This window comes from Lepus europaeus, chromosome 18, assembly GCF_033115175.1.
Source record: "Lepus europaeus isolate LE1 chromosome 18, mLepTim1.pri, whole genome shotgun sequence".
Classification (NCBI taxonomy): Eukaryota; Metazoa; Chordata; class Mammalia; order Lagomorpha; family Leporidae; genus Lepus; species Lepus europaeus.
Window position 1 is genome coordinate 60,575,661 of NC_084844.1, and position 25,283 is coordinate 60,600,943.

Here is a 25,283-nt window from a genome sequence, read left to right on the forward strand (position 1 = left end):
TGCTCCAAGACGCCTCTCCCCGCTTCCTGGAGCCACCCGGAGGCTTCGCTTCCCAGCGGCCCCGCTCCGCACCCCGCCACCTCGGCGCTCCAGCCGCGCACACCCCGACATCCCCCCCACAAGCCACGCGCAGCCTCGAGCGCCGGGACAGCGCCCCCCAGCAGCCGGGCAAGTAAGCGCGGGACTGCGCGCTCCGCAGAGGGCCGCGCCCCGGGGAGGGGGCGTGGCCGCGGCCCGATCCGGCGGTCACGTGGGCCGCCCGGACCAATGGGCACGCGCCTCGGGGTCAAGCCCAGCCCTGCCGCGCCGCGGGGTCGGCCAGTTGCACTTGGCCTTGGCTGAAGTCCGGTCCGGACGCGGGGACTGACGGGGCAGTGAGTGGCGGCGCGGGGTCCGCGGTGGGCGCCCCGCGAGGGAAGAAGCGGAGAAGGAGCGGGGCGGGGCCCGCCACGCCCCCTCGCCGCGGCTGCCGCCGACTTCTCGTCTTTCTCCTCAGGTCGAAGCCATGGAGCGTGAGGTGCAGCGGCTTCGCCGGGCGTTCCGATCCGGCCGTTCGCGGCCCCTGCGGTTCCGGCTGCAGCAGCTCGAGGCCCTGCGGAGGATGGTGCAGGAGCGCGAGGCGGACATCCTGGCGGCCATCGCCGCCGACCTGTGCAAGGTGGGCGGGGGTCGCGGGGCGCCGCTCGGGGGCTTCGCTCTGCCGCAGCTCGGGGCTTTATTCTGTTTGCTTTGCTTTGGGGTTACGCGGTCCCCGTGGGAGTGACGTCACCAGCGATGTCAATAAAGCAGGAGCCCCTGGCGTGCGTTTGCGGGCGCTCTGGGGCCGTGCGTGTAGCTCCTCTCCCGTGGAACCATTTGTTTGCAAGCATCCAGTGTGTGAGCATGTGTTATGTAGGATTACAGGAGACATCAGTGTCCTGCCCCTGAGGGTTTTAAACTTAAGAATCAGAACATGCGCAGGTAAAATGTAAACAGAGTTAAACATCAGCTTGTTGAGGGTAGAATATTAAGATACAGATCACAAGCCTATTTGCTAAGGTATTAGAAGTGTGATCAGGGAGGTCTTAATCAGGGAGGTCTTCCTGAAAGAGGCAGTGTTTCAGTTGGAGTTTCAGAAGGCTGGAGAAGGGTTTAGAGGCATTGACTGTAGCAGGAAGGGATTAGCAGGTGCTTACGAAGGTTTGAAGGAGTCTGGACTGCAAACCAGCCATCGCGGCCTGGGGTTTTTGACATTCTGGGCCAAGCGTATCATGCTCACTGCGAAGGGTTAACTGTGATTCCTTGACAACAGAGTGAATTGAATGCATACAGTCAGGAAGTCATTACCGTCCTTGGGGAAATTGACTTTATGCTGAGTAATCTTCCCGAGTGGGTCGCTGCTAAGCCGGTGAAGAAGAACCTGTTCACCATGATGGACGAGGCCTACATTCAGGCGGAGCCTCTGGGAGTCGTCCTGATCATTGGAGCTTGGAACTACCCATTCGTTCTCACCATTCAGCCGCTGATTGGAGCCATTGCTGCAGGTCTGGTGCCACTGTGTGTCTGAACGCCTCTTTAGAAGGGTTTATTCTCTCTCATTATATTTCTAAGTGGGCTGCTGGGATATGTGTGATTACTTTTTAATGTTCATTTATTTTCATCTACTTGAAAGGCAGAGCAGGGGAGAGAGAGAGAGAATCTCCCATCTGCTGGTTCCCTCCCCAAATGCCCACCACAGCCAGGGCTGGGCCAGGTTGAAGCCAGGAGCCTGGAGCTCCTTGCAGGACTCCCGTGTGGGTGGCAGGGGCCTGGCCCTTGAGCCAACACTGCTGCCTCCCAGGATGCATTAGCAGGAACCTGGCTCAGAAGCAGAGGTGCTAGGGCTAGAACCAGCACTCTGAAATGGGCTGTAGGCATCCAAGCACTGGCTTACCCTGTTACAACACAGCGCCCACCTCCGCATAACTAAGTTTCCAAGTGCCTGGGGGATGTACCTGTAAGGGGTTGGAGTCAGGATCTGTGTTCTGCTGTGGTTCCAGCTGCTGACTCTGGTCTTGGACAAACACCTGATTCTGCCCGACCAGTTTCTGCATTCAGATAAAGGCTCTGTGAGTAACACTGGCTTGGGTGTAGAGCCAATGCCAAGAGAATTTCTCACTTCGCAGGATCCAGATCAACAGCTCATGTTAGCATAACCTATTTGCCCAGTGATTCCAGGGTAGAGAGGAAAACCCGAGGGCTGAGGGAGAGAAGTGATAGAAATCTGGAGCCTGTTGCCAGTGAGATGTGCACGTGTGAGGAGGGGTGACACGGAAGAGAAAGATGATGCTCACTGTGAGGAAGGCGGAAGTAATTGGGTTCCCTACGCAATCACCATTCTGACAGCTGTTATTAAAGTGACCCAGCTACCAGTCTCTTCTGCTTTGTGCTTTGTCTAGGGAACGCCGTGATCCTCAAGCCTTCTGAACTAAGTGAACACACGGCTAAGATCTTGGCCAAGCTGCTCCCTCAGTATCTAGACCAGGTAAGAATATCTTGCCCCATCTTGAACACAGCGGTTCATCGTGGAAGACGCACATTAGATCCTCTGGCTGATCCATGTCGTTGCTGGCCAGGCATCTGCAGTTTCCCCGAGTGCCCAACAGTTGGCTTCCTATAAGAAATTAAGTTCCCAAATACACTGTGGAATGGCCCAGCTCTGACGGCTGCATGTGTTTAGGCCCCTGGCTTCACGGGCACGCTTGTTATTTACAGGTCTTCCACCGTGCGACGTGTTGGATTAATCCTTGTTTGCACTACCACATTGCTGTAGATGTATTCATTTAGTGAGTTAATTCATGAGAGACTGGTAGTGTGCTGGGTGCCCCTTGTCTCTGACCATCTCTTTTATCCTAACAACTTGGCAATCTGTGTGATTACGAAAGAGTACTTCTGCTTTAAAAAAAAAAAAAAAAGGATGTATGTGGCAGGAAGAGCCAGAAAGAAAAGTGGCCTTGGAGAGCGAGAGGGTGTAGCCCCGCCCCTGGGGTTCAGGTGTTGGCATTTGAGAGGATTGAAAGCTCCCTGGTAGGGAGGAAATCTGTGACACCACCATGAAATTGGGGTTGGGAGCTGCGGCTCCAGGTGCACTGGCCGCAGGGAGAAGTCTCGCTTTGTTTTCATCAAAAGACAACTTTAAAATTCCTACCGGTATCTCACCAGTTAATTTGCAATGGCCTCAGGCCAAGGCTGGCTCTTATCAGTGTTAGGGCAGCCCTGAGAGCAGTTGTGTTCCAATAGGTGTGGCTATCCCCTCCCCTCCCCCAGGAAGGGTGACTTGAAAGCAAGGGAGAGGTCAGGGATTGTGTAGGAACTTGGAATCTGAAGCTGGAGGAGTAGGGGCCTGCTCTGCCCTTAAGCAGGTGTACATGTTTCAGCAGTCCAGTTGGGGGTAGGACAGTACCTGTTGCTGTTAGCTTACTGGGAAGGAGGCGCCACTCACACCTGCTCTGTAGACAAAGCCTTAGAAAAGTTAAAACCAGAAACATGGGTTGGGTTGTTAAACAGCGTAGTGAGAACTAATTAGTCTTTCAAAGAGCAGACCTCATGGCACCGTGTGGCCCACAAGCCAGCCTTACTTCATGCTCCCCTCAGAATCCTCTGGACATCTCCCTGGTCTCCCTTCCTTGTCCTCTGTTCTCTGCCCTGTCCAGGTGTTCTCTCACAGAACAGCTGCTAAGCAAAGCCCAGTGCTCACAGGGGCTCAGTTCCCAGGGGCCGGGTGGATTCTTCCAGGAGCAGAGGAGGAAGCTGAGGCCAGAGAAGTCCCCTAGCTTGCCTGATGTCACATAAATCAGCAAGTGGCAGAGCCCAGCTTCAGCCCAGATGGACTTTGAAAGCAAGCGCTCTCAGCCGTGCTGTGTACCACTCGTTCAGCATCGTGTCGGGGGCTGAGCCCTGCTGGGTGTGCGGAGAAGAGAACATGCCGTTTAAACATTCAGTGTAAGACACACACCTGTCGTGTGGCCATTGGCAGCAGCCACTTTCTCACCAAAATCCTCGGCTTACACACACACACACACATACACACACATACACACACGTCTCCTGCATTTCCCTGCTTAAGTCCAACCATCTGCCCTCACCCGTGTCTCGATTGCCTAACTCAGGTAGGAAACTAAGGTCTCTCTGGGGCCGTCCCAACGAGGCTGTCGGTTCCCCCGTGCCCACGCCTCCGTCCTGCACTTGTCCTTGGTCAGCCCTCTCTTACGTCATCCGTCCCCTCCCTCACTGTTCTTGACGCTCTCCGGGTTTTCCTGAATGTTGGACGTTTACGTTGAAGGAACCGCTGGTGTTGGCGTTACAGTGACCTTGGCAATGCAGGAGTTTCCGTTTCTCTTTCTTCCAGGACCTGTACGCTGTCGTGAACGGTGGCGTGAAGGAAACCACGGAGCTCCTGAAGGAGCGCTTTGACCACATCCTGTATACGGGAAACGCTGCCGTCGGGAAGATTGTCATGGAAGCCGCTGCCAAGCATCTGACCCCGGTGACTCTTGAGCTGGGCGGGAAAAGCCCGTGTTACATCGATACAGACTGTGACCTGGACACGGTCTGCAGGTGAGGCTGCCTCTCCGCTTCTCCCAGCTCCTAGCAGTAGCGCCGCCTCATCCGCTGTGCTTGAACCCTGTGCCTGATGGCACAAAGACAACATCATGAAGGGGTTGGCAAGACAGCTAGGGCTCTCACAGACTGTCTCTTGGTGCCATTGGGAGAAGTCAGGAACCGTAGGTGCTGGCATCACGTGGTTGTCCTTGGGAATTTCTGTTCTCCAGATTACAGGTAAGTCTGGCAAGAAACTTGAATGCTCTCCTGTGGATGATCCAGGAAGTAGATAATCCAAGGATTGTGTGTGCCTAAGGCAATCTTTCAATTTGCAGCTGGAAGTTGATCTCTTGAAAAACACCGGTATTACTGATTTGGTAGCTGTGAATAGCATCTTGCGCCTGAGAACTGGGACATACAAGGTTTCAGATTCCTCTGCTAAGTCAAGTTCAGCCTTCAGGACGTAGACCTATCACTGTGCTCTGAATGGTGGGGTTTTCTCTCCCTGTAACGGACAGGGAGCAAAGGAGGCGGGAGGGAGTTAGGTCACGGTGTCTTAGGTAAAGTAGAATGGCTCGCACGAGAGACGCTGAGTGAGTGAGTGGGTGTTGAGATTCTGGGCTGCGTTCCCTACGTAGGGAGGGCTTGCCGTAGTGGAGAAGGATCCTCTTGGAGGGGAATGGTCTGAGAGGCTGGTGCTCATGCTGCTTTGGCCCTGAACATCTTGCCAAAATCCGGAGAGGCAGAGTGTGCAGCTAGGTCCTGTGACGCAGTAGACGCCCTTGGCTGGAGCGGGAGCAGAAGGAAGGGGCTGTCGGAACGCTGTGTCTGCTCTTTGCCTACAGCTGGCAGAGGCATCACTGCACATACCATTTCGCCTGAGCTGGCTTCAGAACTTTCCTGCTCCTTAGAATCGTCTACCTCAGCCGGAAAATGTAAATTAACCTAAGTTCCAACTGACTGATGTCGAGACTAGTTTTTATTTTTTTTTTAATAAAGAGAATCGAGTAAAAACAGGAATGCATTTCAGTTGCACACCATTTAAACACCACAAACGTGCCTAACAAATGAATATTCGGGCGGCTTTGTGTTTTTGTCCCTCAGGCGCATAACTTGGGGGAAGTACATGAATTGTGGCCAGACCTGCATTGCTCCCGACTATGTTCTCTGTGAAGCATCCCTGCAGAACCAGATTGTGCAGAAGATCAAGGACACCGTGCAGGTTTGTGCTCCACACACCCGAGCCCACTGATTTCAGCAAGACAAGGAATCGGCTTCATGATTTGCAGGCAGCGTCTCCGTGCCCTCTTCCACCTGGGAGAATTCCAGTAGCATCTGTGACTGAATCAATTTACTGGCTAATTGAAAATGTTCTGTGCAGCTCCCTAGGATGTCTGCTGGAAGCAAGATTCTGTTGGTGTTAAATCCATGTGACTGTCTAGTCGATTTGTTAGGGATCGGTTATGGCATATGCTTAAAAAAATTTTTTTTTTTTTTTGACAGGCAGAGTGGACAGTGAGAGAGAGAGACAGAGAGAAAGGTCTTCCTTTTGCCGTTGGTTCACCCTCCAATGGCCGCCGCGGTAGGCGCACTGCGGCCGGCGCACCGCGCTGATCCGATAAAGGAGCCAGGTTCTTATCCTGGTCTCCCATGGGGTTCAGGGCCCAAGCACTTGGGCCATCCTCCACTGCACTCCCTGGCCACAGCAGAGAGCTGGCCTGGAAGAGGGGCAACCAGGACAGGATCGGTGCCCCGACCGGGACTAGAACCCGGTGTGCCGGCACCGCAAGGCGGAGGATTAGCCTAGTGAGTGTGGCGCCGGCATTTTTATTTTATTTTATTTTATTTTTTGACAGGCAGAGTGGACAGTAGAGGGAGACAGAGAGAAAGGTCTTCCTTTGCCGTTGGTTCACCCTCCAATGGCCGCCGCGGTAGGCGCACTGTGGCCGGCGCACCGCGCTGATCCGATGGCAGGAGCCAGGTGCTTCTCCTGGTCTCCCATGGGGTGCAGGGCCCAAGCACTTGGGCCATCCTCCACTGCACTCCCTGGCCACAGCAGAGAGCTGGCCTGGAAGAGGGGCAACCGGGACAGGATCAGTGCCCCGACCAGGACTAGAACCCGGTGTGCCGGCACGCAAGGCGGAGGATTAGCCAGTTAAGCCACGGCGCCGGCCGGCATATGCTTAAAAATTAACTGTGCACCCATGGTTCCGAGGGAAGATCGCCAATCTCTTAATGTATAATTAGAGACCCTTGGCCGTTGCTGGTTAAGGTTATCAGTTCTTATGTCTATAGAGGACTGGAATGGCCGGAAGTTGGAAGGAGTGAGTTGATTAAATATCTACTTATAATGTACTCTCTACGTGGTTGTCAGGCTTTGGGAGTGCTTAAAGTAAGGATCTGCTGTGAGGAGATTAAGGACGGCTGCATGGTAGTGTCGTAAGCCAAGGCGTGAATGAAATGTGGAATGGAGATGGGTAGGAAGGGACAGGATGAGCAGGGTGATCGAGGTCAGAGTGTGAGGGGGCCCCTCGGCCCCCTGGGTGAAAGAAAGTTCTGGAATGATCATGGTTCACTCAGCGAATCTTGACTGAGCACTGAAACAAAGGATCAAGAATATCAGAGCAATGCAGCTGACTGGAGAATGGAAATTGTGTGCCAGCAAGTTCACTGAAAAGCTTCACACGTGCAGCAGGCGGGGGACCTGGGGTGAGGTGCTGGGGTCTGGATGTGGGAGTTGGGCATGAATGGTAAGACTGACAGCAGATCCAGAACAGGAGAATGTGAAGGGAGTTGTTGGATGGGGAGAGGGTGGTTAGATACCTGGGGTTGCTTCCGTAACTTAGTGATTGTCTTCGTAGAAAGTCTTGGTTGTGTGCTTATTGAGGTTCTTCTGTCATGGTAATTTACCAAAGCTCTGTTTTGACCCTGTGAGTGCTATGATCTTTGAAAGATCGATCAGTCCAGAGAAGATGTAACACAGCAAAATGGGGCAAAGGTCAACAGACGTTTTCTGTAAACAGCAGGTAGCAGATTAGGCTTTGCAGACTCTGGTGTTTCTGCATAGCTTGGTGTGGGGGAGTGGCGGTCACCAACTATAAGAACAAATGAGTGACCTGCTCCAGACCAAGACGTCTTCCCTTCTGCCTGCTCCCACTGCCACAGCCCTACCCCGGGAGAGCCAGGGATAGACACAGTAAATCCTTGGGAACCTTCTAGAACTATGGAAAATGCTAGATCTATGGGTGGTTGGGGGAGGTGGGAATGATTTATTTTCTTGTCCTTGACTTGCCAAAAAGCTTTCGCTTACTACCTCTGTACTACTGTTAAATTATTTCATGGGGAGAATGTGTGTTGGATTCTTTGAGGGTATAATAGCAGGCCAATTTTTGGACGTGGGTGGATTTTGCCCTTACTTAAAGCAATTGAAACATGAGGGTGCTTCAAGAAGTTCCTGGACAATTGTATTAAAACATAGGTTTGTTTGGATGGGAGATTTTTTAAATGCGTGCATGGTTTTTTCACAGTACACATTTTCCACAATTTTTTTTTTTGAAGATCCTATGATAGAACTTTGTGATAATTAAATACTCCTATTGTTTTAAATAGGAATTTTATGGAGAAAACATAAAAGAGTCTCCCGATTATGAACGGATCATCAACCTTCGTCACTTTAAGAGGATACAAAGTTTGCTTGAAGGACAAAAGATAGCTTTTGGTGGGGAGACCGACGAGGCCACGCGCTACATAGGTAATGGAAACCACCCGGTCCTACGGGAAGCAGAGCAGCTTGGCAGGTTGTACTGACACTCCTTGTATCAGCCTTTCATTAACTAAAATCCCTGAGAGGAGCCTCTTGGGAAAGGAAGGTGTGTTTCAGCTTACAGTTCGAAGGTTAGGGTTCAGGACCAGGTGGCCCCATTGCCCGTGTCTGTGGAGGTCATGGCTGGTGCGGAGCGACAGTCACACAGTAAGCCAAAAAGGACAGTGAGACAGCACTTGAACTCCCGTAATCAAGCCTGTCTCAGGAACCACCCTGACGGGCACACCCCCTGGGACCCAAAGGCCTCCCACCAGACCCGCCTCTCAGAGGCCATCCTTAGATCAAGCCTGTACCCTTGGCCCATCAACCGCTAACGTGGAGGCTTCCCAGTTGAAACATCTGCATGAGCTTCGGGAAGAAGAAAAGTCCTGTACCACCCGTAACACTACTGACTGACGCTAGAGAGGCTTGACTATATGGGGTTTATTTACTGAGCTATTAAAAAAAATACTGCTTACTGGTATACTGGTATACTTCCTGGTATGACTGACGCTAGAGAGGCTTGACTATATGGGGTTATTTACTGAGCTATTAAAAAAATACTGCTTCCTGGTATACTGCTCTTCTTGTAAGCTACTGGAAATCTGTACAGGTATGCATGCTTCGTTATTCCACCTGAGTTGCACTGGCCTTTCATGTTTACACGTGTTATTTTTTTTAAAGATTAATTTATTTATTTGAAAGTCAGAGTTACACAGAGAGAAAAGGAGGGGCAGAGAGAGAGAGAGAGGTCTTCTATCTGCTGGTTTATTCTCCAGTTGGCTGCAATGGCCGGAGCTGTGCTGATCTGAAGCCAGGAACCAGGAGCTTCTTCCAGGTCTCCCACACAGGTGCAGGGGCCCAAGCACTGGGCCATCTTCCACTGCTTTCCCAGGCCACAGCAGAGAGCTGGATTAGCAGTGGAGCAGCCGGGACTTGAACCGGCACCCATATGGGATGCCAGCACTGCAGGTGGCAGCTTTACCCGCTACGCCACAGCGCCGGCCCCTACACATGTGTTATTTAATCGTCTCTATTCCTAATGATCCTTTATGTGATGCTCTCCAGTTTATGAATGGAAAACAGCACCACAAAGGAAAGAGCATCACTCCAGTTCTGCGCCTCGCCAGTGACCGTCCCATTCCAGAAATCAAGTCTTAGCCTGTCACGCTTGAACTTGCTATTTGTTCGTTATTTGTTCATCTCCTTTGTGTTCTTTCTTTTCTACCATGAATATGCATTACTTTGAGTTTTAACTCCATTTTTTCTAAAGTAACATGCAAGCTGACCGAAAAATCACAGATACATTTGGTTGGCAAAGAAGCAGCCCAGAATAGCTTTACTTATGCCCACTCACCAGATAGGATGCTGCGGATCACCAAAAGCCTGGCTTAAAAAAATACAACTTGAAGGCCTTGAGTAATGAGGAAACGTTTCTTCTCTTCCTTTGAGCTGTCCCAAGGCTCTGCTGAGCTGGGGGGTTTAGCGGTCATTTCTCCACCTTTCTCTCCTCCCATCCTCAGCCTATTGCCTTTGTCTGCTTCTAGACTGATCTTTGGCCAGAGGAAGGGGCTATTACGATTAGCTTCGATTGATTGGCACTTTCCCCTCCTGGGTCGCCTTGGCTGAGCACACAGCGTGCAGAGGAGGTTGGATGCCCAAACCAAGACGTGGGCATCAACTGATATACACCTGGAATGATGTCCTCAGCCACGTGCCAGGACTGCCTGAGAGAAACCAGGAGTAGAGAAAAAAGCTAATTGCTTGAGGTCTTTCTTTTTCTTTTCTTTTCTTTTCTCTTCTCTTCTCTTCTCTTCTCTTCTCTTCTCTTCTCTTTCTTTCTTTCTTTCTTTCTTTTTTTTTTGACAGAGTTAGGCAGTGAGAGAGAGACAGAGAGAAAGGTCTTCTTTTCCATTGATTCACCCCCAAAATGGCCGCTACGGCCAGAGCTGCGCTGATCTGAAACCAGGAGCCAGGTGCTTCTCCTGGTCTCCCATGGGGTGCAGGGCCCAAGCACTTGGGCCATCCTCCACTGCCCTCCTGGGCCACAGCAGAGAGCTGGACTGGAAGAGGGGCAACCAGGACAGAATCCGGCGCCCCAACCGGGACTAGAACCCCGGGGTGCTGGCGCCGCAGGCGGAGGATTAGCCAAGTGAGCCACGGTGCTGGCTTCTCAGGTGTTTCTGAGCACTGCTAATTGGCTTGGATGCTGGGCCAGCGTGCAGCTCCTTCACCACCCATTTTACCCGTTCCGGTGCCCCTTGTCTGTCTGCAAATAGAACACGGAAACAAGGGCAGGGAATATTGACCCTTTCAGTGTCTTCTGAATCTGGCTCACAGAGGTGAAGTTCAAGCCAGCGAGATGATATGCATGAAGGCACTTAAGAAGGAAGTGTTCATTTGCTTGACGGAGGAGCTGTCTCTGTGGCTTTCATCCGTGAGAACCAGGACCTTCAATTAAACCATGCACATGGCTGTGTGCAGGATTCAGTGTGAAGAAGATATTCCCAAGTTGGCATCTTCTTACACAGGGATGCCTTAAATTCCACTTTAGAGGCATCGGCATGGCTTCGTCCATGGACTCGGGACTTTTCTCCGGAGACCTGACTTGGGTGGCAGAGGCAAAGGGTGAAACAAATAGATGAGACAGATGAAACACATGTAAGGAATAAATAAAAGTGCGAGACAGGAGACTTGGATTTTTTGTGTGTGTGTGTTTTCCTTTCAGCCCCGACAGTACTGACTGATGTTGACCCTGAAACCAAGGTGATGCAGGAAGAAATTTTCGGACCAGTTCTTCCGATAGTGCCTGTGAAAAACGCAGACGAAGCTATACAGTTCATAAATGAACGTGAAAAGCCCCTGGCTCTCTATATATTTTCTCATAATGATAAGGTAAGTGTGGGAGGGAACTGCTCCCCATCATAGTGACTTCTCACAAGCCACCTCCTTGTGTGCTGTTCAACAAATGATGATTTCATTTCTATCATACCACCATGCACCGGGGATGTTGTGTTTGTATACAGAGCTGTCTTGATAATGAGGCCCCGGAGTTATCCTACATCCTTTCTCCCCAATTCCCTGGGGTAGATCTCAGTCGGTAGTGGGGAGTATCACAAGGCCTTTTTTTTTTTTTTTTTAAGAGTCATTTTATTTATTTGAAAGTCAGAGTTACACAGAGAGAGGAGAGGCAGAGAGAGAGAGAGAGAGAGAGAGGTCTTCCATTCCACTGGTTCACTCCCCAAATGACCACAACGGCCAGAGGTGAGCTGATTAGCAGCCAGGAGCTTCTTCCAGGTCTCCCATGCTGTGCAGGGGCCCAAGGACTTGGGCCATCTTCTGCTTTCCCAGGCAACAGCAGAGAGGTGGCTCAGAAGAGGAGCAGCTGGGACTTGAACTGGCACCCATATGGGATGCTGGTGCTGTGGGTTGGGGCTTTAACAGCACCGACCCCTTAGGGCTTTTTGACTCACAAATGGCTCCTGGATATTGGAAGACTTAGATGTACTGGCATTAGATACCGTCTGATGTTAATCCGGGGGCATTGCTGCGTGCAGGAGCCTGCCTGCCCTGTGACTGAAATGGCAGATGGGGCCGGATGGAACGGAGGTCTCTGGGCCCGTCGTGTAAATGCAGTGATGTCTTGGAACTCAGTTTCTCGAATGACTGTGTTGTTCAGTGGAGCGCGTCGCATCCCAGCAGGTTGGGCAGCTCTGCCACTTTGCACGAGACGCAGGCACTGATGTCACTAGGGACTCTGGCCTCAGGGTAGGTGAGGACATTCAGGATCCTCTGAACAAAAGGAAAACTAGAAGCAGGAAGGTGGAATGGGTCACGGGCGGCTTCTGGAGCCACAGCACTGTTGAGAGCACAGGGTACAGACTTCTGAAGTGAGACCAAACGTGTGGGGTCTGTGACGCGTGGCTGGCAACAAAATGATTGTGTGACATTGGGAGTGACTGTAGACAACGTGAGGCTTAGTCCCCTGGCCAGGTGCAATTGGGTGGGGAGCACAGCCCAGCAGTAGGTTAGCTGAGGTCGCTTCAGTGCAGACTTGCCTTGGCCTTGAAGGAATCTCAAGGGCTTGTTGGCACCCAGGCGAAATGAACATTTACTAATAAAGCATTATTGCACCACTTTGTGCCTTAGGCCGGTCATGTATACGGCTATCATTTCTTAAGGACTAAAACACACTTAGTACTCATGTGCTACAATTTACAGCAATGATTGAAAAATAAATAATAGAATAAAAAAAATAATAGAATTGGCCGGCGCTGCAGCTCACTAGGCTAATCCTCCGCCTGCGGCGCCAGTACTCCAGGTTTTAATCCCATATGGGTGCCGGGTACTAGTCCTGGGTGCTCCTCTTCCAGGCCAGCTCTCTGCTGTGGCCTGGGAGGGCAGTGGAGGATGGCCCAGGTCCTTGGGCCCTGCACCCCATGGGAGCCCAGGAGAAGCACCTGGCTCCTGCCTTCGGATCAGTGCAGCTCCGGCCGTGGCGGCCATTTGGGGGGTGAACCAACGGAAGCAAGACCTTTCTCTCTGTCTTTCTCTCTCACTGTCTAACTCTGTCTGTAAAAAAAGAAAAAAAGAAAAAGAATAAAATTATTTTTAAGGGCCAGAATATAGTCTGAATTGTCCGTTGTAATCCCAAGCCTTTTGCTACGACAGGCTGTAAGGTCCAGGACAGCCCCCGTTCGTGTACAGGTCAAGTAGCCGGGTTCTGCACTGCTTGGGACCAGACCTGTTTTAGATTCTCTCAGGTTTTGGGATATATGCACATGCATAATGAGACATCTTAGGGATGGTAATTGTATACAGTGTTTTCAGCGCACCTGCATTTTCACCGAGGCCCATTGCATGATCAGCTGTGGAATTTTCCACTCGTGGCATCCTGCTGGTACTCAACAAGTTTTGGATTTCAGATTTTCAGCTTAGAGATGATCTGGATGCGTCTGCGTCAGATTTGCTAAATTAACCAAATTAGGTTGTTTCTAAGGTTGTTGGCGTATGTCCCCCACAAGAACTCCTGCTGGCACACAAAGCCAGGGTGATGGTTCCCCGTGAGTGGCAGCGAGTGCCCCCTTAGCACAGTGTCGGTGACCCGGATGCCTTTGGTCTGTCCTCTGTCCCCAGCTCATCAGACGGATGATTGACGAGACGTCCAGTGGCGGTGTCACAGGCAATGACGTCATCATGCACTTCACACTCAACTCCTTACCCTTTGGAGGAGTGGGTGAGTACGGATCTCCCGTGCTCCTGGGGAACATTCCAGAAGCACCCCCCCCCCCCCCCGCACGAGTCACAGGCAGGCTGTCGAGGAAGTTCCCGCTGCTTACTCTGTGGGTCCCTGTGACTGTCCTCTCCCGAGAGGGGCCTCTCCGGGCCACCCAGTTGACGTTGGCTTGCCCGCTTCCCTGCTGTATTTCTGTCCCCAGTAGCACTGCCCACGGCTATAATGACTGTTCACTTGTTCATTGTTCTTTTAGATTTAGGAGGTTTCAGGGCCAAGAATCAGTCTCTCATTAATTAAATAAGCTCTCTGATCTCTCCCTCTTTTTTTAAAGTGAGGTAGTGGAGGAAAGGGTCAGAATGCTGGGAGCTGACAGCCGTAAGAGAACCTTCTACTGCTCCTTGTTTTCTACTCAAAGAACCCTTCAGTGGGAACCAGGCGTTCCCTGCAGGCTTCTGTCATCCGTGCAGAGGAGAGGCCTTTCCCTGTGGTTGGGGGCGCACACGATCCTGTGCTCCAGGCTCCGTGCTTGGAAAGAAACGGGTTCCCCAGGCGGCCCTGTGGACGCGGCCTGGGCTGGCCGTTCCCATGGGGCTGTGAGCTGCCCCCCTCCCCCATCCCCGAGGTGACTGACTCACTCCTCACTTCTCCCCTGGGACTTGGGTGGCAGGCTTGTCCACTGCCTACCCAGGAACATCACAGAACAACCGATCGTAAAAACTGGCGTAGCAGCAAAGCAAATTGTGAAAGTACCAGTCTTCACAAGCCCCTCCATTATCCTCTCTCTCTCTGTGATATCATAAATCAATGACTGCACATCACACAATGGGCCAGCGTGGCAGGGCCAGCTGTCCCTGGGCAAGGAGACCTTGTCCCATGGCCAAGGAACCCAGGCCACTGCTGGTGAGTGCTGAGGTCCCCTTTGGGATGCAAACATCTTGCCAGCACCCGCAGAGTGCCTGACGCACGTGAGCTGAGGTGGGCAGAGGCCAGTTGACCCGGCCGGGTCCAGACTAGAGAGGGTGAGCGTGGGAGGGGAGGGAATATTCTGGGGGCTAAGCAGCAGCAGCTGCCAATGGAGTGAGTGTGAGAAAGGGACTGAATGAAAGACGGTGGCTCCTGGGGTTGTGGTTGGAATGACTGCAGATTACAGCCTGAGTTCTTGCTTTCTCCTAAGGTTTGTATATGTATATGCAAGCTGGAGTTACAGAGAGAGAAAGACACACAGAGACAGAGCTTCCTTCTGCTGGTTTGCTCCCCAGATGGCTGCAGTGGCCAGGGCCGAGCCAGGCTGAAGTCCGGAGCCAGGAGCTTCTTCTAGGTCTCCCATGTGGGTGGCGGCAGCCCAAGAACTTGGGCCATCTGCTACTGCTTTCACCAGGCCATTAGCAGGGAGCTGGATTGGAAGCAGAGCAGCTAAGACACAAATTGGCAGCCATATGGGATGCTGGTATCCCAGGTGCCACAATGCTGGCCCCCCACAGCCCAAATTTAAAAGTTTGGCTTATGCTCTGTTGACCCTCATCCCTCGGTTCACCCAACAAGATCCTGGCTCCCACGGGACTGTTGAAGCAGACAGCTCTATCACTGCTCTGGGTGGGATCACAGTGCCCCCACAGTGAAAATCTCAGGGGCTTGGGCTCAGTCCTTGTCCTACTTGATGAGGTAGCATATGCCATCACCGACCGTATCCTCTTTGAAACAAAACTAACCTTCTCCCCTAAATGCAGAAGGAGTACAGGCTTTTCAAAGAAAACGTGGGAAAGATAGAAGAATCCAAGGAATACGAAAACTCCCCACAACTCCACTGTAAATTACCCGAAGAATAAAGGTTTAAATCACCCATAGTGCCAGACGGCTGGTGTGTGTCTGTGACACGTGCATACTCACGTACAGACAGTTGAATGTTTTATTGAAAGGTGTCCTACTGCATATGTTTCCTAACCTGTATGTCACAGGACAACACACATCCCTATGGCAGCCTGCCTACATGTCGAGATTTTTTTTTTTTTTAAAGATTTTATCTGTTTATTTGAGAGGTAGAGTTATAGACAGAGGGAGAGACAGAGAGAAGAGTCTTCCATCCGCAACAGCCAGAGCTAGGCAGATCCAAAGCCACGAGCCAGGAGCTTCTTCGGGGTCTCCCACGTGGGTGCAGGGGCCCAAGCTTTGGGCCGTCTTCTACTGCTTTCCCAGGCTTTAGCAGAGAGCTGGATCGGAAGAGGATCAGCCAGGACTAGAACCGGTGCCCATATGGGCTGCCAGCACTGCAGGCGGAGGGTTAACCCGCACCACAGCCCGCCCCCCGTGTCATGACGTTGTGACCACACACTGTCCCTTCATAGGAACGTGACACATTAGCATAATACGTTTCTGGTGTAAGATTTTTGTGATTTCAAAGTTTTTGATGTCACAGTGCTTACTTATCTGTGTGATCTGTGATTGTTTCTTTCAGAACAGTGTCCAGAAAGCTGATTCCTACATTAAAAGGGCTTACAAGTTTTCCACACAAAAATCCTCTTTTCTTCTGATTCTAAAAGTACTAGAGATTGAAATGGCAAAAAGTCCAAGCAATGAAGCAGAACACAAGAAAGCTATAAGGAAAAATGCATTGATTACCAGGCATAAACATTATTAATATTTTGATAGGTTTTTTGTCTTTGGCAATGTTTGTCTTCATGGGATTTATAAAAAAAAAATTATTGGGGCCGGCTCTGTGGCACAGCAGGTTAAGCCGTGGCCTGCAGCACCGGTGTCCCACATGAGCTCTGGTTCGAGTCCCAGCTGCTCCACTTCTGATCCAGCTCCCTGCTAATACACCTGAGAAAGCATGGAAGAGGGCCCAAGTCCCTGGGCCCCTGCACCTGCGTCAGAGACCTGGATGAAGCTCCTGGCTTCCTGACTTTGGCCTCTCGCAGCCCTGGCTGTTGTGGCCATCTAGGGAGTGAACCTGAGGATGAAAACCTGTCTCGCCTCTCTGTTACTCTGCCTTTCAGATAAATAAATCTTTAAGTTTATTTATTGATTTACATATTTGAAAGGCAGAGTAACAATAAGAGAAAAGAGAGAGAGAATCTTTGTTCTGCTGGTTCACCACCAAGTGGTTGCAGTGGCTGCAGTGTTTAAATGAAAGGGGTTTGGCTCATCTCTGGTAGGCACAATTGCACACTGGGTTAGGCTGAAGCCAGGAGCCAGGTACCCCATCCAGGTCTGCACATGCGACTCAGGTACTTGAGCCGTCTTCCGCTGCTTCCCAGGCCAGTAGCAGGGAGCTGGATCAGAAGCCGAGCGGCCAGGACTCTTACACAGATGTGGGCATCCCGAGTGGCAGCTCAGTGTGCTGGCCACAGTGCCTGCCCTGGTCTGCATGGTTTCTGGTAGAGATTCCCAAGTCCCCTGCTGAGCTGCACCTCTATATTCCTGGGAATGGTAGATGAGTGCCCACGTGACTGTTCCGCTACTGGACTGCTACCCAAAGCACCTGCTACCTAAGTCTGTGTCCCTTTGATTATTCCCGAGGTTGAATTTTTTTCTTTTTTAGTTAGTTCTCATGCCTTTTCTGTTAATGTCCTTTTGATATTTTTGCTATGTTCGCCTCTCCCTTACTTATGTATGACTTTTTTTTTGTAAGTAAGAAAATTAATTCTTGGTTGTGTCTATAAGAAGCATTTCTTCCCAGCTTAAAATTTGTCTTTTTACTTTTCCCTATGATTTGGAAACTTTCGGTTAGCTGATCCTTGGAGGGCTTTTTCTTTATGGTTTCCGACTTGGGAAGTAGGCCTAGGAATGTCTTCCCTACTGTGACGTTAGGTAAATATCCACCTGTGTTTGCCTTAAATATTTGACTTTTTGTTAACATTTAACCATGGAGTTCATTTTGGATGTTGTGTGATGTGAGACTCTCCCTTTATCTCTTTTATTTTATTTATTTTTTATTTTTTTTTTTGGACAGGCAGAGTGGATAGTGAGAGAGAGACACAAAGGTCTTCCTTTTTGTCGTCGGTTCACCCTCCAGTGGCCGCTGCGGCCGGTGCACCGCGCTGATCTGAAGCCAGGAGCCAGGTGCTTCTCCTGGTCTCCCATGGGGTGCAGGGCCCAAGCACTTGGGCCATCCTCCACTGCCTTCCTGGGCCATAGCAGAGAGCTGGCCTGGAAGAGGGGCAACCGGGATAGAATCCGGCACCCCAAAAGGGACTAGAACCCGGTGTGCCGGCGCCGCAAGGCGGAGGATTAGCCTGTTGAGCCACGGCGCCGGCCCCCCTTTATCTTTTTTAAAAAAATATTTTATTTATCCCCTTTATCTTTTTTTTTTCTTAAAGATTTTATTTATCCCCTTTATCTTTTTTCCTCCAAAGAGTAGAACAGTTCTGGAATAGTCATCTTTACATACTATCGGAACTCAAGAAAACACGTGCTTAGATCTTTCATAGGGTTTTCTCATTGGTTTCCTTACCTTGCTGGTTTCTCCTCCCTGGGCCAACCCCACAGTTTTCATTATAAAGCAGCTTTCTAGCCAGCATTAGTGTGGCTGAGTCCGCACACTACAGAGAGGCAGGAAGGCAGTCGAAGAGCCTGTGGCCATGGAGCCCAGGTCGCCTGTCTCTAAGACCCACATATTCAACCAGGCCCGTAGTTTGTGCTTCAAGATCCAGTGCTAAATTTATTCTTCTAGGTGAACTTTAGAATCACTGCTACCTCCTAAACACACACACACAGACACACACACACAGAGAAAGCTCTTTGAAATCTCTGGGATTTAGGTTGAAATTACTTGGAACTAAACACATCATTTTGGCAAGAATTTGGATCTTTAAGACGGGAGCCCTAAGGGGGCCGTGTTACATCTCTCTGTTTCCGTAACTGCTTTATGTCCTTCGGTAAAACTTAAGTGGCCTTCATGGATTCTCTAGCTTTCATAGCCGTGTATTTTATCTTTCCCACAATTCTGCTTCCTCCAGCTTTTTGGACACTGTTTTTCCCACTTCCCTCTTTCTTTGCCTGTGCCTTTGGCCGGCCCCTCTTCCTCTGCCCTTCCTGTCAGGGCCCCCTGGGGGTCGCTTCTCATGCCAGTTCTGCCTCCTGATTGCTCTGCTGGCCCCTGTGAACTTCCCCTGGGCCATGCACAGGCCCCTCAGTCTGCTCAGCACACACTCCCCACTTTGCACCTGCCCGCCTGTCGTTCACACAGTGGTGGGAGAAATGGAAACTGTCGCAGGGCAGGGTGTGGCTTCTTAGAGGACCCACGCTGTGACACTTGCTCACAGATCCCCCACTTGGAAACCCTGCAGCCAGGGTCCTTGTTCCTCTCAAGGGGCTTGGGGAAGCAAGTGAGTGAGTGGGACTTGGGTAAACAAAGCCACAGGGAATGATGGAAATGAGACGTGTGTGTAGGGGCAGACGGATCCGGGTTCCAGGCCTTGCTGCCTGCCAGCCACGTGACTGGGCCTGTGAGCCCCCCCCTTCCCTCTCAGGACACAGGGCAGGTGGAACTTCATAAAGTAGGGTTGTGGGAAAAATTATCTTAGAGACTTCACGTAAGCTCTTGGCACGGTCCCAGGCGCGCGTCAGAGCCACAGGCCTCAGAGGGCTGTGTGTGCTCGTCCTGCTCCTGGAAGGAGCCCTGGGTGACAGCACAGCTTCGCTGGGCCAGGGGAGACCCTTTCCTGGACAGAGACCTTTGCCGGCTCGGGCAGCACACGCGGTGGGTGGGGGGGTGCCGAGCCGGAGACGTCGCTGGTGTCGCCTCCAGCGAAGCCTGTGTTGTCTCTCCCCTTCTTTTATAGGTTACAGCGGGATGGGGGCTTACCACGGAAAGCATACTTTTGACACTTTCTCCCACCAGCGCCCCTGCTTATTGAAGAGTTTAAAGCGAGAAAGTGCTAACAAGCTCAGGTACCCCCCCAACAGCCAGTCCAAGGTGGACTGGGCCAAGTTTTTCCTCCTGAAACAGTTCCACAAAGGGAAGCTCGGCCTCCTGCTGCTCGCCGTCCTGGGCATCCTGGCAGCTCTGCTGGTCAAGGTGAGTGCTGCTTCCCGCCCCCACGAGGCCCCGGCTGCTGCCAGCCCCGGCTCTTCTGTCTTGCCCGCAGGGCTGCTCTTAGAAAATTCTCGAATTCTGCGAGCCGGCACGTTAGCATTCCGAGTCCGAGACAGGCTTAGCAGGCAGCGGTGCGGTGCTTTTTGTCAGTGCGGCTGTTGAAGCGTAGCCACGCGCGCCTGCTCACCTGCTGTCTGCAGCCACGCGCGCCCGCTCACCTGCTGTCTGCAGCCACGCGCGCCCGCTCACCTGCTGTCTGCAGCCACGCGCGCCCACTCACCTGCTGTCTGTAGCCACTCGCGCCCGCCTGCTCACCTGCTGTCTGCAGCCACGCGCGCCCGCTCACCTGCTGTCTGCAGCCACGCGCGCCCGCTCACCTGCTGTCTGCAGCCACGCGCGCCCGCTCACCTGCTGTCTGCAGCCACGCGCGCCCGCTCACCTGCTGTCTGCAGCCACGCGCGCCCACTCACCTGCTGTCTGTAGCCACTCGCGCCCGCCTGCTCACCTGCTGTCTGCAGCCACGCGCACCCGCTCACCTGCTGTCTTCACCTGCTGTCTGCAGCCACGCGCGCCCGCTCACCTGCTGTCTGCAGCCACGCGCGCCCGCTCACCTGCTGTCTGTAGCCACGCGCGCCCGCTCACCTGCTGTCTGTAACCATGCGCGCCCGCTCACCTGCTGTCTGTAGCCACGCGCGCCCGCTCACCTGCTGTCTGCAGCCACGCGCGCCCGCTCACCTGCTGTCTGTAGCCACGCGCGCCCGCTCACCTGCTGTCTGTAGCCACGCGCGCCCGCTCACCTGCTGTCTGTAGCCACGCGCGCCCGCTCCCCTGCTGTCTGTAACCACGCGCACCCGCCTGCTCACCTGCTGTCTGCAGCCACGCACGCCCGCTCACCTGCTGTCTGTAACCACAAGCACCCGCCTGCTCACCTGCTGTCTGCAGCCACGCGCGCCCACTCACCTGCTGTCTGCAGCCACGCGCGCCCACTCACCTGCTGTCTGCAGCTGCTCTCCCACAGTGAGGGCAGAGCTGAGCCGAGCGGCTTGCGGAGTCCCCGTCAGCGCAGGAGCAGTTTGCTGACTTCTGGGCTGAGTCCGGAACACTGTAGAACCTTCGCCTGGGGAGTCATGGGCTGTCTCACCCCCGGCTGTGATGTTCATCCTTCCTGTTCAGTTGTTCTGGAATGTTCTGACAGCAGCGGGCCACGGGGACGGAGCAGCCAGGTCTGCGGTGGATGTGGTAGTGGTGGAGCAGCTGTGGCCAGGGCAATCAGAGCAGGCTTGCGGGTCTACCAGATGGAGTTTGTCTTTGGTGGTCGGTCATCATAGCGATGGCCTTGCAGAGAGGCCCTTCCCGGGCAGTTTGTGAATCGTTGGGGTGTAGGAGGAGATGAGAGCGATGAGGGAGTAGAGAAAGGGAGACTGTTCTGGGAGCCCTCGGCCAGCCAGCTGAGGGCACGCATTGAGCAACACCTGGGAAGAGTGGGCGGGGAGAGATGCAGGAATCAGCCAGTTCGTAGAATCAGCTCATAGAAACGGGCTTGGCCCGTCTTACAGTAGTCGCCCACCGCACACGGGTGGAGCTGGAGATCTGAGTTGCATTTGAAATCGTTTGGGTTTTCTCAGAAACACCAAGCTGTGCTGAGGAGACAGGCCCTGTCGATTTTTCTAGTAGCTCACAGCCTGCGTGGGCCCAGGAAGCAGTGAGGACCAGATCCCAAAGCCCAGCTCTGTCTGTCACAGCGAGGTAGGAGCTCCTCCTTCTCTCTCTTTGTGCAAGGTGGGCCCAGCGGGGGTGTGTTTTCCTTTAGGTGTTTGCTTCTCTGTGGTTGGGGGCTCAGGATGCTTATTGTCTCTGGACGTCTTCTGTCCTGGCCCAGAGTGGCAGCGTGGTACGACCTGTCCGCCATTTTGGGGGGGGGCACTAGGGATCTAAGAGACCGTGGTGAAGCAGCCTGCGTTTCTGGAAGAGGACAGCCCCACGCGAGCTCCTTCCTCTCCCCATCTGCTCACATCTGGAGGAAGCTCAGCCAAGTCAGACCTGCCCAGTCCCCACTCAGATACTAACCTCTTTGTTGCATAACTTGAGAACAATCTCCAGATCTCTGAGTCATTCCAATTTGCTTTGTTTTGAAAATAAGGTGTTTTGGATTTCCTGACCAGTAGCCTAGTGAATGAAGGTGCAGCACGCCTTTAGGGCTTGCCACTCCCACTACATCTTCCCAGGGCTGGGGACCTGGTTGGAGGCCGCTCAAGGTTCCAGTCCTTAATCTGTCCCTAGGAGCCTGACCTGCACCTGCTCGGTTGGGGTGGGATTTCTCAGCCTCGTGCAAACTGTGGAGGGCCAGGCTGAGTCCCTGTTCCCTGAGCTTGCTGTGTGTGTGCGCCAAGGAGTCTCCCCCAGGCACCCTGTGCTGCGCCAGGAAGTTTTGAGATCCCTAAAGAGTTTGTCAGGTCTTCCGTTGCTAGAGCCTGGAGAAGCAATAATATATAAAAGCCTTTAGCTGGAAACGAGAAAGTGTGGCTTTGATCCCTGGCTGTGAGTGACATGGACCTCATGATGGCTGCGGGCCAGGCCTCTTGGGAGCCGGCCCGCGGCCACAGTTTTCCCATGCACAGATTGAGGGAGTTGGCGGCCACATTCCACTCTCCCACTCGGTCCTCATGACTCTTAGTCGACGCCTTAGTTATTCAGGTGTCTGGAATTCATTCTGAGGTTAGGTGAAGAGTCGGCTTCATTTCCCTCTCTGCTGGTTCTAGGCACTTTCCTTTGAGCTTTTCATTCTCTTTGTCTCGAGTCACCTTCAGTTTTCAAATCTGTGTTGTATGTTTACTTGAAGAGTGTTACACTTAGAAGCAGTTTCCTGAGACGGCTCCTCGTAGTGTACCTCCTTTGTCGTGTTTGGATTTCGTGTGACCCACGTTGGGTACAGTTAGGATTCGGAGCGTCCACTCCGCAGAACGCACAACGGTGGCTTAAAGGTTTATGGTGACGAGCGCCATCCCGCCTGTGACAATCACACACAACATTTGACCTTCGGGCTTAGGTAGCGCCTCTTCAGCGTCGGTAGGATGGCTCAAGTCCATTGCTGTCTTTGAATTTTAGAAACAAAATCGTGTCTCAGTTTTCAAATCTCACGTAGAGCCCCCAGCCTCCTTAAAACGCTAGGATAATAAAGGGCTATTTCTAACTCTCGTCTCTACGGCGAGATCCTCTCATTGAGTCGTGCATCACTGCCTGTCTTGGTTTGGTTTTTTTTCCTAGGCTTCTTGGGGATTCACAGGCGTTTCCCATACGGTGTATTTATTGTCTTTTAGGTCAGGAGTTCTGGGTAGAGTCCCGCTGCTGAGCCCGTGTTGCAAGGCTGGCTGTGGGCGGGCTGTTAAACCAGTAGGGTAACCTGGATCCTCTCTCCTCTCTCTAGACTGGATACTACTGAAGACTGACCCTCTTCCATCTCCTAATCGCCTCTACGGAATTCTTCTTCTATGAAGTGGTTAATGAACCTGTGATTTGTTTTAATACTGCCACAAGCAGAGAATACACAGATGCACCGTGATCAAGCCTGACCGTCATTGCCACGGCCCATGAACACACCGACCGTCCTGGCAGACCCCGCATTCCCTGAGAGACGGCGTTCAGAGAACCTGCTCCGGGCTGTGCCTGCCCGGATCGTGGCTCCGAGGCTGAGGGGGAGAGACCAGTGCTCCTCGGGGCCGGAAGACACCCAGCAGCTGCTCAGGACCTCCCAGCCCCCGTGGCCCAGCGCGCCCTCTCCCCTGCGCCTGCCCGGCCGTCACTTGGTGAAGCTGCCGGTTCTCAGCACTGCCCGCCCAGGAGCCCCGCTGTCCTCCGAGGTTGAGGGAGCCGAGGCTGGATCTCACCCAGCTCCCTCTGAGGTGTGAGGCACTGCACCAGCACGGGCGGCACGGGCGGGGCTGCCTCTCGCCTGCGGGGCCCTCTGGCCCCGCGGTCCCAGCGGTCCCAGCGTGTCTGGTTTGGACAGTCTTCCCAGGCCGTTCGTGGCTGCTGCGGTGACTGGCACCACTCAGAGCGTCTTGTAAATCCTCAGGCTCCCAAAAGGTCATTGCCTGTTTCGTGTAAGCAGCACCTGTCACTCTGCCGGTGCCGGTGCGGAGACGGAATCTACAGCTTAATGAAACCTAACTAGCGTTCTTAAAATACTGTAATAAAAGTAATTATAAACATGCTCCTCCTCTCTCAGGACCCCGTCGCTGCAAGATATCAAATCTCCAAGAGTAAATCTCTAAATATCTTATTTCTGTAGCACAGCAGAAGTAAAATTCACGTTTTGAAAACTTCGAAGCAATCCCTTTGAATAAATTCTGCCTACTGGACTTCAATACAGTGGCGAGAAGCATCCCCTCTCCCTCTCCCTCCCCCTCCCCCTCCCCCCTCCCCTCCCCCTCCCCTCTCCCTCTCCTCCTCTTCCCCCTCCCCTCCCCTCCCCCTCTCCTTCCTCTTCCCCCTCCCCTCCCCCTCCCCCTCCTTCCTCTTCCCCCTCCCCTCCCCCCTCCCTCCCCCTCCTCTTTCCCCTCCCCTCCCCCTCCCCCTCTCCCAGAAGCAGCCTTGGCTCCTAGGACTGGGGTTTCGGCCTCGTAGGTGGCAGAGAGATGGCAGAGCCCTGGGAGAAGTTTGGAGAAGCGTTGAGTGAGCCCACTGGCTGTCCTGATTTGGGGGGGGGGGGAGATGGGGAGGGTAAAGGATCTGAGCAAGCAAGACGGGACCCTTGGCAGAGCCTGGGGCTGTGCTGTGCTCAGCCCCTGCTGCAGGGACCCCAGCCGGCCCCCCAGTCCACTCAGTGAGGCATTGCAACTCACTTGAATGTAGCACTGGCTTTGTTGAATAAGTTCCATGAAGGCTGTCTGAAATATGTCTCTCACAGTATAAGGTGCTAAGAATTAGTCACTGACCTAGCTTAGTTAAAAGTTGCCTTGGGGCTGGTGTTGTATTGTAGCCAGTTAAGCCGCCACCTTCGGTGCCAGCAACTCAAATGGGCACCGGTTCATGTCCTGGCTGCTCCACTTCCAATCCAGCTCTCTGCTGTGGCCTGAGAAAGCAGTAGAAGATGGCCCAAGTCCTTGGGCCCCTGCACCCGCATGGGAGACCCGGAAAAAGCTCCTGGCTTCAGCCTGGGCCACCATTCTCTGTTGCAGTGATCTGGGGAGTGAGCCCAGCAGACGGAAGACCTCTGCCGCTCTTCTCTGTCTCTCTAACTCTGCCTTTCAAATAAACAAAATCTTTAAATAAAAAAGTTGCCTAAACTTTCAGCATAATCAGCCATAAAAAATCAGAGTGTATTAAATCATACTTTGTAATTTTTAATTAAGCTAAATCATTGGCTTGCCTAGTAATATGCCCTCCCAAATAAATGTATTTCGTAAAATCGGTGTGAATTTTAATGCTCCTGTTGTGGAATCCAAGCCCATCGGAGGTACCCCTTTGACCACAGATTTTCTCAACTAGAAACCTGGGGTTTTCGTGCCTTTATAGAAAGTGGTGTGTGTCAGTTCTCTTTGTCATACCTTGTCATTTTAAATTGTTCGCCAAGAAGATTGGCTCAGCTCTCCCGTTGTCATCTGTGTGCGTGTGAGCAGCTTCTTCCCGGGGCATCCCCCCCACTGACGTAA

General features: G+C 52.7%; 1 protein-coding gene across 2 annotated transcripts; it reads left to right on the forward strand.

Moving 5' to 3' along the window:
• Positions 1–298: 298 nt before the first annotated feature.
• On the forward strand, positions 299–23,954 carry ALDH3A2 (aldehyde dehydrogenase 3 family member A2). Of its 2 annotated transcripts, XM_062215907.1 has the most exons (12): positions 299–374; positions 497–658; positions 1,292–1,523; positions 2,418–2,503; positions 4,367–4,575; positions 5,665–5,782; positions 8,170–8,311; positions 11,091–11,257; positions 13,499–13,598; positions 19,379–19,614; positions 21,258–21,378; positions 23,057–23,954. In XM_062215907.1, exons 2-11 carry the CDS (start codon positions 506–508, stop codon positions 21,336–21,338), a joined length of 1,524 nt encoding a protein of 507 aa, XP_062071891.1. In that variant the 5' UTR covers positions 299–374; positions 497–505; the 3' UTR covers positions 21,339–21,378; positions 23,057–23,954. The 2 variants fall into 2 exon arrangements, with proteins under 2 accessions (XP_062071891.1, XP_062071892.1); XM_062215908.1 differs by lacking the exon at positions 21,258–21,378.
• Positions 23,955–25,283: the final 1,329 nt, after the last annotated feature.